The sequence below is a fragment of the Nycticebus coucang genome, chromosome 18 (assembly GCF_027406575.1).
Source record: "Nycticebus coucang isolate mNycCou1 chromosome 18, mNycCou1.pri, whole genome shotgun sequence".
NCBI lineage: Eukaryota > Metazoa > Chordata > Mammalia > Primates > Lorisidae > Nycticebus > Nycticebus coucang.
This window is the reverse complement of record NC_069797.1, coordinates 42,101,559-42,119,012: the sequence shown is the minus strand read 5'-3', so window position 1 is coordinate 42,119,012 and position 17,454 is coordinate 42,101,559. Positions and strand designations below refer to the sequence as shown.

At 36.8% G+C, this 17,454-nt stretch overlaps 1 protein-coding gene across 3 annotated transcripts in view; it reads left to right on the top strand.

The window, feature by feature from the left end:
• MED13 (mediator complex subunit 13) overlaps positions 1–17,454 on the top strand; it is a 122,540-nt gene that overhangs the window by 50,108 nt on the left and 54,978 nt on the right. For all 3 annotated transcript variants that reach the window (XM_053568298.1, XM_053568299.1, XM_053568300.1), the window contains 3 exons: positions 12,883–13,096; positions 15,060–15,141; positions 17,228–17,349. In XM_053568298.1, the coding sequence (XP_053424273.1) occupies positions 12,883–13,096; positions 15,060–15,141; positions 17,228–17,349 (418 nt within the window). The remainder of the gene's footprint in view (positions 1–12,882; positions 13,097–15,059; positions 15,142–17,227; positions 17,350–17,454) is intronic.

Here is a 17,454-nt window from a genome sequence, read left to right as displayed (position 1 = left end):
AATATCACTGTTTCTTATAACTAGTGGCTTCTCTTTAGTTTTTCCCTTTTTCTGTCAGTGAACATCTTTAGCTCCATCAGAGAGGGAGATAAATTTGACAACCTTGCCTTTCTGTTTTATTTTTTAGAGGCAGAGTCTCACTCTGTCACCCTCATAGAGTGCAGTGGCATCACAGCTCAACAGCAACCTCCAACTCGTGGGCTTAGGCAATTCTTTTGCCTCAGCCTCCCGAGCAGCTGGGACCATAGACACCCGCCACAATGCCTGGCTGCTTTTTGTTGCAGTTTGGCCAGGCCAGCACCCCACCCACTGAGCCACAGGCACCACCCAACATCCTTGCATTTCTGAAAATGACTTGATTTTTTGCCCTCGTGCTTGGATTGATAACTTGGTTACATATTTGATTCTAAGTTGAAAATAATTTTCCCTTGGACCTTTTTTTTTTTCTTCCTTGGAACTTTTCCACACTGCTTTATTGTCTTTAGTATCTAGTGCTTCAGATGAAATAACTAATACCAGTCTCATTCTTGCTCACTTTTTTTTTGTATTAAGACAGGGTCTTACTTGTTGCCATTGGTAGAGTGCTGTGCCATCATAGCTAACAACAACCTCAACCTCTTGGGCTAAAGCAGTCCTTTTGTCTCTGCCTCTCAAGTATCTGGAACTATGGGCGCCGGCCACAACGCCCTGTTATTTTGTTGTTGTTGTTGTCATTGTTTTAGCAGGCCAGAGCTGGGTTCGAACCAGCCTTTCAGTGAAAAGTCTGGTCCAACTCCGGTGCATGTGGCCAGTGCCCTAACCACTGAGCAAAGGAGCCAAGCCCTTTTTTTTTTTTTTTTTTTTCGTGAGACAAAGTCTCGCTCTACTCAGGCTGAAGTGCCTGGCCATAAGCTTAGCTCATAGCAGCCTTAAACTCCTGGCCTCACACAGTCCTTCTGTGTCAGCCTCCCAAGTAGCTTTGTCATTTCTGTCTGGAATATGGGTGCCTGCCACAACACCTCGCTAATTTTTCTACTTGTAGTAGAAATGAGGTCTTGCTCTTGCTCAGGCTGGTCTTGAACTCCTGCGTTCAAAGGATCCTCCCACTTCAGTATTCTAACCAGACTGGTAGGATGACAGGTGTGATCTACTGTGTCTAGCCTCTTGCTCATGATTTTTATGTATGTGATCTGTTACTTCCATGAAGAGTCTTGGAGTTTTCTTTTAGCTTTAGAATTTTGAAATTTCATGAGCATATGCTGGGCACTTGAAGAGGTCATTCAGTTTGAAGTCTTTTTGTTTTGTTCTGCCACTTGGAAATTCTCTTTCTTGAATAATATTATATCCATTTTTCCATTCTTTTTGATAAACCAAATGAGTTTCTGTATTCTCATTTTCTCTCTTTTTTCTGAGGGCATTATTCAGCTTTAATGGAACCCTTTTTTGAATTCTTAATATTTGTTTCTCATGTTTTAAAAAAATTTCTAAATTCTTTTTTTTTGAGACAGAGTCTCACTGTGTTGTCCTCAGGAGATTGCCATGGCATCACAGCTCATAGCAACCTCAAACTTTTGGGCTTAAATGATTCTCTTGCCTCAGCCTCCCAAGCAGCTGGGACCACAGGCGCCCACCCCAATGCCCGGCTATTTTCTTTTTTTTTTTTTTTTTTTGCAGTTGTCATTGTTGTTCAGCTGCCTGGGCTGGGTTCGAACCCGCCAGCCTCGGTGTATGTGGCCGGTGCCATAACCACTGTGCTAGGGCCGCCAAGCCCTAAATTCTTATCTTTTTAAAACAATAATATTCCCTTCTTCAATGTTTTGAATTTTTTCCAGAATTAATGTTTTTACTATGATTCTTGTTTTATTTATGATAATAATGTGCCTATGCATATTTTAGAGTAAGGGAATAAATGGGCTCATTGGAAACTTTGTATATATGGGCAGAGCTTGTTGATTGGCATCCCTTGTCATTCAATAAGTATTTTAGTATATGTTATGTATTAGTGTCACAGTTAGCTTATTTAATAGTCAGTGGGTCTCTTGAGAAAGCAGATGATGTCTTAGAAACAAATCTGAAAAGACTAGAAAGTTTCAGCTCTTGCCTGAAGCTGTTTCCTTGTTTCTATTTATCTCTACTTATATTCTCCACACTGCAGTCAGGGTGGCCATTGTAGGGTAAATATCATGTTAGTTATCTGCTTAAATCCTCCCAGTAGTTTCCTTTTACACTTAGAATAAAGTTCCAAAACACTGTCTACTGATCTGTAAGACTGTATGCAGTTCTGCCTACTTAGTTCTTCACTATTACCTGCTACTATTCTCTTCGCTTCCTGATTTAGCTATCCCAGTTTTCTTGCTATTTCTTCAAAAAGCCGAGCTCATTCCTCATGGCCTTTTAGCATTGCATTACAGGGACAGAGAAACTGCTCATCCCTTCCTATCATTCAGTTTTGTTCTCAGGGAGGATTTTCCTGACAATTACATCTAAATTGTTGTCTCTCTTCTCTCCCCCAAATCACTGCCTTTCCTGTACACTGCCTTTAGTTTCTCTTTAGCATATATCATTATCTGAAAATATATTTGTATTTGTTGAAAGTCTTATCCCTATTAGAATGTAAGCTCTTTGAGGGCAAGGATTCAGTCTTGTTTACTGCTGTATTTCTCTAGTATAAACATTCATGTGCACACACACCCCTCTAGAATAATCCTTTGCACATAGTAGAAATTTGGCAAATGTTTGGATGAATGAAATGACGATATAGCCCTAGAATCCTTTATTATTTTAAAAACTTGTTTTCTTTCCAGCTTATATTTTCTTATTTAATGTATGTAAAAATATGGTGGTATGTTTTCAGTTTTTAAAACTTCGAGTGAGTTTTAATGGGCACATTGTATTTGTAGACATAAATTTCTAGCCATGACTTTAAATAAGTGTATTGGCTGCTTGTGTACATAAGTATCTGTAAGTGAAATGAAGGTATCTTAGAAGCTAATAAAGCTTAACCTTAGACTCTGTTCTAAAATTATTTGACATTTTTCTCACTGAATAAGAATGAAAAGGAAGAAGCATAATATAGAAGAGTAGTATACAGGGTAGAGTGGTGCTGGGTTATGATTATATAAGTTAAGGAAATAACATGCTCTACTTCTGCCTATTTCTGGTCACCATTTTTTTCCTGCCTTATAGAAAAGAAAAAAAAAGATTGAATAAAAGGGTTTTTATTTTAATTCTGTGTGTCATGTGAATATTTTGATTATACTAGTTACTAAAATGTGTATTGTGTCACAATTCACTTTCAGAGATAAGCATTGTTTTTGTAGTGAAATAATATATTGATATATACGGTAAATACACAAAAGGTCAAACATCAGAGGCTTACCTGCTATGTGAACTAAGAAGCATTTGTGGAATATAATTGTTCTATACTTGCTTTTATTTTAATGTTTTAATCATCTGGATGATTCGGTCCTTTTTCTGGAATTATTATTTAATGATAATACTTCTCACCTGGACAATTTCCCATCCCTCCTGCCCCATCCCCAGGTGACGTTTGGCAGTATCTAGAGACATTTTTGGTTATTGCAGCTGGGGGTTTGCTACTGGCATCTGGTAAGTGGAGGCCAGAGATGCTGCCTCTTACAATGCACAGGATGGTCGCCTACAAAAAAGAATTATCCAACCCAAAATGTTAATGCTGTTGAGGTGCTTTAATGAATCTTTGACAGAAATTTGAACTCTAGAACAATAATTAAATTAGAAAGGGTGAATATGTTTACTGATGAGCTTCATTAGAAGGATCTCCTCATGCTATTTTTGTCCCTCCAAACCATAGTAAAAGACTTGGCATGGCCTTACATTATGCTAAAACAAAGGTGGGGGTTTTTCCCCTTATAGTGAAAAGGATTTTGTGGGAATAACTTGGTCATTTATTCTAATGACATAATATGTCATTAGGCTGTTTTGATTGCATTTAAACAACCTTCTTAAATTCTTTATAGAAGCATCATAGTTTTTTTTGTTTTTGTTTTTTTTTTATTGTTGGGGATTCATTGAGGGTACAATAAGCCAGTTACACTGATTAGAAGCATCATAGTTTTAAAGATGTGGTATGATTAAACACTTTTCCAGTCATAGAGTAAACCATTCAAAAACCTTTATATCAGTAAATTTGTGACTTTTTATTACTTAGTCATTGTAAATATCCATTATCTTTTTTCATGCATTGAGTTTTAAAAGTACAGTTAAATGTATAGCAGTTAATTTTAATGACATTAGAGAGCTATGGTAACCCCTTTTCGTTGTTCTTATTTATCTTTTTGGTTTTTTTTTTTTTTTTTTTTTGAGACAAGAGTGTCAAACTGTCGCCCTGGGTAGAGTGCCCTGGCATCATAGCTCACAACAACCTCCAACTATGGCTCAAGCGATGCTCTTGCCTCAGTTTTCCTATTTTTAGTAGAGACAGGGTCTCGCTTTTGCTCAGGCTGGTCTCAGACTCTGGGCCTTCCTAGAGTGCTAGGATTACAGGTGTGAGCCACTTGCCTGGCCTCATTCTTCTTCTTCTTTTTTTTTTTTTTTCTTGAGACAGAGTCTCACTTTGTTGTCCTGGGTACAGTGCTATGGTGTCACAGCTCACAGCAACCTCCAGCTCTTGGGCTTAAGCAATTGTCTTGCCTCAGCCTCCCAAGTAGCTGGGACTATAGGTACCCACCACAACGCCCAGCTATTTTTCTTGTTGTTGTTGCAATTTTTTTTTTTTTTTTTTTTTTTGGCCAGGGCTGAGTTTGAACCTACCACCTCCAGTATATGGGGCTGGTGCCCTATTCCTTGAGCCACAGGTGCCGCCTATTTTTTTATTTTATTTTATTTTTTTGTTGTTGTTGTTGTTTAGCTGGCCTGACCATGGCTGGTTCTCTACCCACTGAGCTACCAGCGCCGCCCTCTCATTCTTTTCTTAAAAAAAATACTGGCTGTGCAGAGATGATAATCTTTCTTAAGATTATCTTTTTTAATTCATATTCTTCAAAGTTATATTTTCTTTGTTTTGAATAAAACTGAAGTTTTTCTTATATGCAAAATGCTGTGAGACCCCATTGGGGTATAAAATAAAGTTAGTCTTGGCCCTAAATAAAATTTGTACTCTATTGGAAAATAACATATTACATTCTTTGATAGAGTATGAAGAAAATATAGTAGGGACACAGAGCTACAGAATAGAGAATAATTTAATTCCATATCCAGAGTTTTTTGTAGTTTGGTATGGATAGATTATAGGGGTGTTGCTTAGTAGTATGTGTCATGATGAGAAGTGAGATGAGAAAAGGGGATCTTCAGAACACAATAGAAAAATACTGTTTATGGCTTGGCGCCTGTGGCTCAAGTGTCTAAGGCGCCAGCCACATACACCTGAGCTGGCGGGTTCAAATCCAGCCCAGGGCCCGCCAAACAACAATGATGGCTGCAACCAAAAAATAGCCGGGCGTTGTGGCCAGCGCCTGTAGTCCCAGTTACTTGGGAGGCAGAAGCAGGAGACTCGCTTGAGCCCAGGAGTTGGAGGTTGCTGTGAGCTGTGATGCCATAGCACTCTACCCAGGGTGACAGCTTGAGGCTCTGTCTCAAAAAAAAAGAAAAATACTGTTTATAAGTTTATATATTATCCTTGAAATGATGGGGGCACTATTGCAAGTTTTTTAAGTGAGATTAAGTTTTGGAAAATAAGGATTTTGGAAAAATTAACCAAGTAACATTATTCAAAGATATTTGATAAAAAGAGATACATATATGTGAAAGAAATCAGTTTGGACAAGTGTTTGAACAGTTCCAGACAGTGATTCCTCACTAGGAAATTAGAAACAGCAGGAATTAATTCAGGAACAGATGGATGTTGTAGCTTCTGTGGAGTAGATGCTTTAGAACAGTGGTTCTCAATCTTCTAATGCTGCGACCCTTTAATACAGTTCCTCATGTTGTGGTGATGTCCAACCATAAAATTATTTTCGTTGCTACTTCATAGCTATAATTTTGCTACTGTTATGAATTGTAATGTAAATATCTGATATGCAGAATATATTTTCATTGTTACAAAGGGGTCGCGACCCACAGGTTGAGAATCACTGCTTTAGAACCTTGTAGCTGGTTGAGTATAGTAAAGTAGAAGAGTAACTGGAGAGTTAAGGACTACATATGTATTTATTTCATGAGATGGAAAGATGAGGAAGAAGGGGTTTTAAGGTATCTCTACCATGTTTTTTACCCCTATTAGGCTAAATCTTAACCAAATTTAGTTTTTATGATTTTTTTAAAGTAGCTTTTCAAAATAAAAGTATCCTTGAATAATTGAGGTCTGACTAAATGATGGCATATCCATCTAAAGTCAAGGAAAATCTGTAGAGGCTGATATGGAAAGCTCTCTAGACAGATTTTAAAGTTTGGGAGCAAGATACGTGATACATGGATACTTATATGATGGTATATCCATAGGGTTTTTTTTTTCCCCACTCTGGTAAGTTAGTAGAGATAGTTAATGCATGTTATCTTGAAGGAGAGGGATTGAGATATTCAGGTTTTCATGTGTCTTATAATGACTTTAGCTATGTGTGTATAATGCATGTACATTGTAAAAACATGAATTCAGTTTGAGATAACTGCTTAGAAAGTGATTCTATCAGACTGTTGGCATCATGTGTCTGAAGTTTAAGAGGGGACTATTAATAACTCAGTGAAAGGTATAGAATGCAAATGGAAAGAATACTCACTAGAAATAAAGAATTAGTGTTTTCAGTTGGCTTTTAGATGTGTGCCTTCTTAGAAAATTATGGTGGGAGAAATGTAGAGGTTTGTTTTTTTTTATTTATATTAGGTGAAGTCCATTTTGTTTGGTGTAAGTAAATGTTTTTCAGTGTTTGCTGTTGAAGGGTTGCGCTGTCCTTCCTTAATAATGGATAAGTGAAAGAAAGCAGTAGCAATACTCTTTTTTCTTTTTTTTCCATGGCTCTCTTGATTTTTCTAATCAGCAGTTTTAGGTTGTGATGGCTGTCTAACTAGCACAAAGTAATAGAATTGATCATTTCTAAGTTTCTTTTTATTCTAAAACTTCTCTGTTTAGCAGTTTATGCCTAACTTTTCATCAGCTGTGTTAAAAGTAAAATTCCTTTTCTAATTTGTTAGAAGTTTCTTGGGGGAGGGAAGAATTTGTGGTGGAACATATCACATACGTAGCATATACATATATATGTGGCAAGAAACATTGTAGTGGTTCAGTAGCTTTTTAAAAAGGGTTTAGCACTTAATTTTAGTAGAATTTGTGGTCGCTTAAAATAATTTGCTATTCTGATTCAGAGGATAACCTTTCTAAATCCTGAACAAGGCTCAGCGCCCGTAGCACAGTGGTTACGGAGCCAGCCACATACACTGAAGCTGGTGGGTTCAAATCCGGTCTAGTCCAGCTGAACAAAAGTGACAACTGCAACAACAACAACAAAATAAATCCTGAGCAAAGAAAGAACTATACTTGAGCATATTTCTTCACGTTTTGTTCTATAGTCAGGATATATCAGGATATCTGAACAGTGATGTTCAATAATAGAATTAGCCTCCTATGTTGTATTGATATAATAGATTTTTAATATATGTATATAGTTACAGTGCATTATTTGATCTCTAATATGTAATTTTTTTCATACAAAGTTTTTTCATGTTCATATAAAGAAGTCTGATGAAATTTGTTTTGATTTGACTATACTCTAAATCTTTTAAGTCAGTTTTTCATATTAGCTGTTTTATTTTAGTGCAGTACCGCTATATTTTTGACAGCTTAACTCAATTTAAGGATTGATTCTGAATATGGGAGATGATACTGGGAAAAGTGCCATTTAATAAGGGCAGGGTTGAGATTTATTAACATCATTTTTTCCTTAACATTTCCTATGCAATTATCAATCCTGAACTATTATTGTAACTTGTATGGAAGAATTTTTGTTGAATAAAGTCATAAAAACATATGCTACCATAAGCCATGTTGAATTCTATATGAATACATTTTGGAATAATACATTTATTGTCATAGTGAAAGGATGGAGATGCAACTAATGTATGTTATAAAACTAATTTAAATTTGCTTTAAGCTTTGCAACTCTTCCTGTTCATGGCTGTACCTCATCCTTTTCCAGTTTGTACTTAGCTTTATATCTAATTGAAACTATCTCTGTAGTTAATTATTTGGCTGTATGTGAAAGTTCTTTTGAGGAAAGGAGAGGTATTGTTCCTATTCATGAAAGTGTATGTGTACTGTAAAATTGGACAGTGATAGAATGATTTTAGTTTTTAACCTGGTATCTTTAAAAAATCACAATTTTTATTTCTATTTTTATTAGCTTTAAATATAGAAGAATGTATAATGTAAATGATTTCTATTTTAGAATTTGTTGTGACTTGAGAATAATTCAATAAAATAAGAAAAGTTGTCTTTAGGTAATGCATTTGTTTTACTTATTTTTTTCAATAGCCTATACAATAGGATTGGGTTTTTTTTTTTGTTTTTTGTTTTTTTCTTTTTTTATTGTTGGGGATTCACTGAGGTTACAAAGATCCAGGTTACATTGATTCCATTTGTTAGGTAAAGTCCCTCTAATTATTGTGTCCGGCCCCCAGAAGGTGTTCACAGACTGTGACACCCCCACTCCCCTCTTTCCTTCCCTCTTTCTCCTCTCCCCTTCCCCCACCCCCCACTGCGTACTAGATCATTAATTGTCCTCATATCAGAATTGAGTACATAGGACTCTTACTTCATTCTTGTGATGCATCCATGTTAATACAAAAGATGTAAAGTCTCCATCTTTTTCAGTGGCTGAATTCCGTGGTATACATATACCACAGCTTGTTAATCCATTCTTGGGTTTGTGGACATTTAAGCTGTTTCCACATTTGGGTCATTGTAAATTGAGCTATGATAAATAGTCTAGTACAAGTGTCCTTATGGTAAAAAGATTTTTTTTCTTCTGGGTAGATGCCCAGCAATGGGATTGCAGGATCAAATGGGATGTCTAGTTTGAGTTCTTTGAGGTTTCTCCATACTTCTTTCCAAAAAAGGCATATTAGTTTGCAGTCCCACCAGCAGTGTAAAAGTGTTCTTCTCTTCTCTCCACATCCATGCCAGCACCTGCAGTTTTGAGGTTTTTGTGATGTGAACCAATTTCACTGGGGTTAGATGATATCTTAGGTGGTTTTGATTCACATTTCTTCGATGATTAGGGACAATGAGCACTTTTTCATGTTTGTTACCCATTCATCTGTCTTCTTTAGAAAAGGTGTCTTCTTTAGAAAAGGTTCTTTTCATCTCTCTTGCCCAATGATCTAAGGGTTTGGTGGGTCTTTTCATGTTGATTAATTTGAGTTCTCTGTAGATTAGCGGTTCTCAACCTGTGTGTCACGACCCCTTTTTAACAATGAAAATACATTGCAGCATGAGAACCACTGCTGCAGATCCTAGTTACCAAGCTTTTGTCTGATCCAAATATGCAAATATCCTTTCCCATTGTGTAGGTTGTTTATTTGCTTTGGTTGTTGACTCCTTAGCTATACAGAAGCTTTTCATATTAAGTCCCATTTGTTTATTTTTGTTGGGCAGTTGCCACAGAAGTCTTCATAAAAACAAGCCAATATCTTCAAGTGTTTTTCCTGTGCTTTCTTTTTGGAATTTTATGGTTTCATGCCTTAAATGTAGGTCTTTTATCCATCTTGAATCAATTTCAGTGAGTGGAGAAAGGTGCAGGTCCATTTTCAACCTTTTACGTGTGGCTATCCAGTTCTCCCAGCACCATTTATTGAATAGGGATTCTTTCCCCAGTGTATGTTCTTACTTGGTTTATCAAAGATCAGGTGGCTGTAAGATATTAATTTCATCTCCTGATTTTCTATTCAGTAACAGATGTCTGCCTCTATTTTTGTGCCAATTCCGTGCTGTTTTGATCACTATGGCCTTGTAGTATAGCCTAAAGTCTGGTAGGCTGATGCCCCTGGCTTTGTTTTTATTACTAAGAATTACCTTAGCTATACGAGTTTTTTTTTTTCTGGTTCCATACAAAATGAAGAATTATTTTTTCCAAGTCTTGAAAGTATGATGTTGGTATTTTAATAGGGATGGCATTGAATCTGTAGATTACTTTGGGAAGTATAGACATTTTAAAAATGTTGATTCTTCTCAGCCATGAGCATGGTTATGTTCTTCCATTTGTTAGTATCTTCTGCTATTTCTTTTTTTAGGGTTTCATAATTTTCTTTATAGAGGTCCTCTGCCTCTTTTGTTAGGTATATTCCTAGGTATTTCATTTTCTTTGAAGCTACTGTGAAGGGACTTGTGTCCTTGATTGGTTTCTCATAGGATTGGTCTTTTTAATCATGTTATTGCACTCTAGAGTTTAGGAGCTACCACGTGAGTAGCATGGGAGTTTTTGTGCTTCTGCCAGAGGACAACTGACTATGAAAAGCAGACTTGTTTTATTTACCTCTAAATAAGCGCAGTGGTGTCTTTCAGACTGTGGATGGGAAAATTTTTTATAACTTCAACTGTAGGAATAGTTATTTGAATGTGAATTCTTAAAATCTTTCCAACCCTAACTTTGCCACTGTCTAAACTTAGTAAACCATGTTTGTTTCTACATAATTTCCACATCAAAGGCAGAATAACCTCCATTTCAAGTGTTCATTAAGAAAGTACGTGTTGGGGTGGTACCTGTGGCTCAAGGAGTAGAGTGCTAGTCCCATATACCGGAGGTGGCAGGTTCAAACCTAGCCCTGGCCAAAAACTGCAAAAAAAAAAAAAAAAAAGAAAGTACATGTCAAAGTAGGCGTACTGTTTCGAAAATATTTATGTTAGTGAACATCTTGTAGACAATTCAGGCAATAGTTATTTAGGGTCTGATGCAGTGAGGTACAAAGCTACTCTTAAGAAATACTCATCTGAGTATTCTGGATAGAACTGTTTTAATGATTAATTGTATAATGTTATGTCCCTGTTGACAGTGTGTTAGCACTATGTTCCTATGGAAGAAAGTTTTTGTAGACTTGGGATTTTAGTTTGGGGGTTATATCTGAAGCATATGGGGAATAATGATATGTATTTGAACATTCAATAGCATGTTTAGATAATGATTTTTTTGTTCTGATGGCCTGTTTTGTCCTTAGTTTATAAAGGCTAGAGTGCTGGTTTAGTGCATTAGTGAATGGATTGAGATATTATATCCTTATCATTTAAAGAGTTTACTTTCATTGCTCCCAAACCTTAAATAACTTACTGGTTTTTTTCTCAAGACTCAGAATAGATAAGTAGTGGCATCAGCACTTACTAATGTCTAAAAACTGATTTATTTCAAAGAACAAGAGATTGTATTTTAGGATTATTAATGCAAGAATACCTTAATCCCGTGTGGCTTTTAATTTAATTTGTTCATTAGCAATTATTTGTGCCAGGTACACTTTACTCATTTAAGATAATTAATGAACAAAAGCAAGATTCCTATCCTTGTAAGGATTTTATATTTTAGTGGGAGTGACAGTCAACTATAATAAATTACATAACATGTTAAAAGATAGGCTCTGTAGGCAGAAAGTAGATCCAGGGTAGTGTGGGTTAGTGCTGAGGCAGGTGGACATATTACAATCAGTATAAGGTCTTATAGATAAAGTAATATTTAAACAAAAACTAGAAGGAAGTGAAGGAGTTGCTCTTGCAGATATTTGAAAGAATGTTCCAAATAAAGGGAACAGCAGGAGTTTGGCCCGTTGAGAAACATCAGGAAAGCCCTTGGAAGCAGTATGAATGAGAAGACTCACTTAGAAATAATACAAGATGAAATTGGAAAGGAAAAGAAGAACCAGATTATGGAAGGTTTTGTTAGGATATTTATAAGGATTTTGGTTTTACCGCAGAGTGAAATAGTCATTTATAGGATTTTGAACATGATTTGGCAAGAAGCCATTGTTTTGACAACTTGGGACCCGAGCTTTGTAAACCTGATAGAATAGAAATTTGAGAATCTAACTAAAGGTGTCCTGTACAAACTAGAAGTCATTCTGTGTTCATACTTTTTGGGCACCCTGATCTGCAGAGATATAAAAGTCACCCTGTTTTCCAGAGTTCTGTGGTGTACAGATCAGCTTGCTTCTTGTGGCTTCCCTCTTTCAGCCTTAGATTTCAGCTTTTTCTGATCTGTTCATCTTTCCAACATCGCTGTTACCTTTTCTCTTGTTCTGTCATCCCTTGTCATTTTATTGGTTATTTTAGCAGAGTAGAGAGAAGCATACATTTTTAAGTCGCCATAATAAAGCAGAAGACTAATGTAAAAAATCGATATTCCAATACGATTAGAAAAAAATACTGAGGTACTTACCCTGAAAGTTTACTTTGCCATGTAAAATATCCTACCAGAATTAATAGTAATAATGTTATTTTTGTGACACACATATCAAGCCTTTAAAGATTGTAAATTTAAAATACCTCTATTGATGGCTGTAAGGAAAGGATAATGACGTTGATTATGTAAGTTTTATAAAAGTACATTGCCACCCTGTAAAGCCCATACTTTGAAATTCGCTATATGGAGCAGGTGAGATTTAGGAGCCCCTTTCAGTGAAGATTTGGGCAAGTTAATGTGTTTAAGGACTTGAGAACAAAGTGAGTTACCTAAAGAAAACATATTTTGATGGAAGGGTCATATAGATAGGAGAACCTGGATTTTAGCTGAATTTGAGACTTTAGTAAATCATATAATCTTTCTATGCTTCAGTTTTTTCATTTGTAAAAAGTAAGTTAGATAATTTTCTAAAAATTTCATGGTAACTAGAGTCATTTTGGAAATTTTTTATGCTTTCGTGGCTAATATAATTTTCTGATTTTTTTTTCTAATGCAGGTTAATGGTGCGATGTAAGAAACCTTTAAAAGTTTCTGATGAATTAGTGCAGCAATATCAAATTAAAAATCAGTATCTTTCAGCAATAGTATCTGATACAGAACAAGAACCTAAAATTGATCCATACGCATTTGTTGAAGGAGATGAAGAGTTCCTTTTTCCTGATAAAAAAGAAAGACAAAATAGTGAGAGAGAAGCTACAAAAAAACACAAGGTAAGAGAAGTCACAGTACTCTAAGGGATCACTGATGATTTTGTAGCACAGCATATAGTAACATACTTACTACTATACCTATCTCACTTTCTTCTCTTAGTATAGAAAGAGTAATCATTTTACTTAGAAAACATTTTTTTGAATGAATAAATCAGGCACATGGTACATATTATAGCTGATCTCTGATGATGAAAAGATTTTTGTTTACTTTAAAAGTTTCTGTGTTGTATGGGCCAGGTGCAGTGGTTCAACCACTGTAATCCTAGCATCTTGGGAGGCTAACGCTGAAGGATTGCTTGAACTCCGGAGTTTAAGACCAGCCTGAGTAAAAATAGAAAAAATTAGCTGGGTGTGGATGCCTATAGTCCCAGCTACTTGGGAGGCTGCAGCAGGAGACATCTTGAGCCCCTGAGTTTGAGGTTGCTGTAAGCTAGGCTGATGCCATGACACTGTAGCCTGAGGCAACAGACTGAGACTCTGTCTCACAAAAAAACGTTTCTGGATTGGATAAAGAGTACATTAACTTCTATCATAATTGAAATCAGGACATTTTGGACTATCTTGACAGTGAATTAAAAATATGTCATAAATAACTTGTTTTCTTTTTTTTTTTTTTTCTTGAGACCAAGAGTCTCACTTTGTCACTCCTTGTTGAGTGCCTGTCCTGGTGTCATAGCTCACAGCAACCTCAAACTCTTGGGCTCAAGTGACCCTCTTACCTCATCTTCCTCAGTAGCTGAGACTACAGGTGCCCACCACAACTCCCTGCTATTTTAGGACCAGGGTCCTGCTCTTGTTCAGGCTGATCTCAAACTCCTAAGCTCAAGCTATCTACCTCCCTCTGCCTCCCAGAATGCTGGGATTTCAATGAGCCACCGTACCTGGCCTAAAATTACATATTTTTGAATATGTGATTTAGGAACTTATAGAATAGACTGAAAGTAGAAACTTACATTGGTGAAGTATGAGGCATAGAACAAATTACTTGATTAAAAATCAATTATTTGAGGATCTATTAAGTGTAAGATAACTCTGTTAGTGGCTAGGTGAGGTGGCTTCACCTGTAGTCCTGGTACTTCAGGAGGCCAAGGCAGGAGGATCTCTTGAGGCCAGGAGTTTTGGGACCAGCCTGATCTACATAGTGAGACCCCATCATTACAAAAAATAGAAAGACGATGCTGGGGAGGTGACACATCAGGTGGTAGTCCCAGCTCTTTGGGAAGTAGATTGAGGAAGAACAGTTGAACTCAGGAGTTAGAGGTTGCAATGAGCTATGATGATGCCGCTGTGCTCTAGCCTGCATGACAGAGCACGACCTGTCTCAGAAAAAAAGATGGGAATTTTGCTTTACCTACAAAATATGTTAGATGGGAATTTTGCTCTGTTAGATGGGAATTTTGCTTTACCTACAAAATATGGGAATTTTGCTCTGTTAGATGGGAATTTTGCTTTACCTACAAAATATGAAAACTGAAAGCTATAAAATTGTGAAAAGGATCCAATAATATGTTTAATACAAAGAGTTGATTTCACAGAGTTTTACTTAGCTATACTATGTGTCAGGTACTTGAAATTTTATCCTTTTGCAAATATGAAAACAATAGCAGCTGGGAAAGCTGCAGGTAGAATAGAAACAACATGGACATTAGAATCTTACAGATACAGCTTGGCACCTGTAACACAGTGGTTATGGTGCCAGCCACATGCACTGAAAAATTGGGGAAAAAAAAGAATCTTACAGATAAAGGTTAAAATCACTACTCCCACTACTTACCAGCCATGTATCCTGGGACAGATCATCTTTAGGGCCTCTGTTTTTTATCTGTAAGTTGTTAACTGTGAGAATCAGTAATAATGTATGTGGATCATTTAGCAGAATGCTGGACATAAAGCTATTTGATAATTGGTAGTTCGTTGTTGGTAAATTATATATTTTAGCCTAACATGTAAAATTTGTTTACAGGTAGAAGATGGGACACCTAGTGTAACAGTATTGTCACATGAAGAGGATGCTATGTCATTATTCAATCCCTCTATCAAGCAAGGTAAAACTTTTATTTCCTAATCAAAATATTGCAATCCAGGATTGTTACTACAAACTGATATGATATTGTTGGACTCCTAATTGGCTTTTTGCAACATTTCATAGAAAGGGACCTTTCTTGGACAGTGCCTATGGCTTAGTGGGTAGGGCGCTAGCCCCATATACCCAGGGTTGTGGGTTCAAACCCAGCCTCGGCCAAACTGCAACAAAAAAAAAATAGCTGGCATTATGGTGGGCGCCTGTGGTCCCAGCTACTGGGAGGCTGAGGCAAGAGAATCACCTAAGCCCAGGAGTTGGAGGTTGCTGTGAGCTGTGTGACGCCATGGCACTCTACCAAGGGCAAAAAAGTGAGACTCTGTCTCTACAAAAAAGAAAAGAAAAGAAAGGAACCTTTCTTAAAATGATGGATTTATTGTTTATCTTTTATTTTTTAATTTTTTGAGACAGTCTCAGTACGTCACCCTCAGTAGAGTGCTATGGCGTCACAGCAACCTCAAACTCGTGGGCTTAAGTGATTCTCTTGCCTTAGCCTCCCAAGTAGCTGGGACTACAGGTGCCCACCACAACACCCAGCTATTTTTTGTTGCAGTTGTCATTGTTGTTTAGCTGGCCTGGGCTGGGTTCATACCTGCCAGCCTCAATGTATGTGGCTGGTGCCATAACCACTGTGCTATGGGTGCCGAGCCTGTTTATTATCTTTTTTATTTTTTTTTTGCAGTTTTTGGCTAGGGCTGGGTTTGAACCCACCACCTCTGGCGTATGGGGCCGGCGCCCTACTCCTTTGAGCCACAGGCGCTGCCCAAGCCTATTTATCTTTTATTGAGAAACACAAGTTCAGGTAATAGAAATTATTTTGATTATCAAAAATTCTTTCCTGGCTGGATGCTTATAGCTCAGTGGTTCGGGTACTGGCCACATGCTCCAGGGCTGGTCAGTTCAAACCCTGCCTGGGCTTGCTAAACAAACAGAAAAAAAAATAGCCGGGCATTGTGGCAGATGCCTGTAGTTCCAGCTATTAGGGAGGCTGAGGCAAGAGAATCGCTTAAGCCCAAGAATTGGAGGTTGCTGTGAGCTATGATGCTAGAGCACTCTACTGAGGGTGACAGAGTAAGATTCTGTCTGAATTTGTAAGAAAAAATAAATTCTTTCCTGTTTTATAACCAATAATAGTTCTTATCTTTATAATGAGAAGATTGAATGAGATCATTGCCTATGATCCCTTAGATCAAAACCCACAATTTTTTTAAATTAATTTTTTTTTTTTTTTGTAGAGACAGTCTCACTTTATGGCCCTCGGTAGAGGGCCATGGCATCCCACAGCTCACAGCAACCTCCAACTCCGGGGCTTAAGCGATTCTCTTGCCTCAGCCTCCCGAGTAGCTGGGACTACAGGTGCCCGCCACAATACCCAGCTATTTTTTGGTTGCAGTTCAGCCAGGGCCGGGTTTGAACCCGCCACCCTCGGTATATGGGGCCGGTGCCTTACCAACTGAGCCACAGGCGCCGCCCTAAATTAATTTTTTTATTAATGTAATCATGGGGTACAATGTGCTGGTTTTATATACCATTTGAAATATTTTCATCAAACTGGTTAACATAGCCTTCACATTTTCTTAGTTATTGTGTTAAGACATTTATACGCTACACTTAGTAAATTTAACATGTACCCTTGTAAAATGCACTGTAGGTGAGGTCCCACCAATTACCCTCCTTCCACCCATTAAATTAAAGTGTGTGTGTTTAATTTTATTGTCCTAATAGTGTTTATATTTTTATTTGATACATGAATTATTTATGTGGAGTATTTAGTTATGTATTACATGGTTTTTGGCGAGCTTCCTGAGAAAGGTATCACCATTTATAATTTCTATGAGAAACATTTTTAAATTTTACACAGAAAATTATAACTGCTTATTGCATAATCCCCTTATAAATGTAAGGTTATATATATATAGTATATATATATTAAAACTATATATATATAATATATATTAAAACTATATATATATATATGTAGTGTAAGTAAATAAAATAATACTTGGTCAGCCGTAGAGTTTTTGTTTTATTTTTCTGATTGACATATGTAGATACTCCGCGTCCTACAAGTCATGCCCGTCCACCATCAACCAGTTTGATTTATGACTCAGACCTGGCTGTCTCTTATACTGACCTGGATAATCTCTTCAATTCTGATGAAGATGAACTAACAGTAAGTAATCCATTAATGATGAAGAAATAGTTATTTCTTTTCTTTCCTTTTTTTTTTTTTTTGGCAGAAATTCTTGCTCTAACCCCCAGGTAGAGTGTAGTGTCG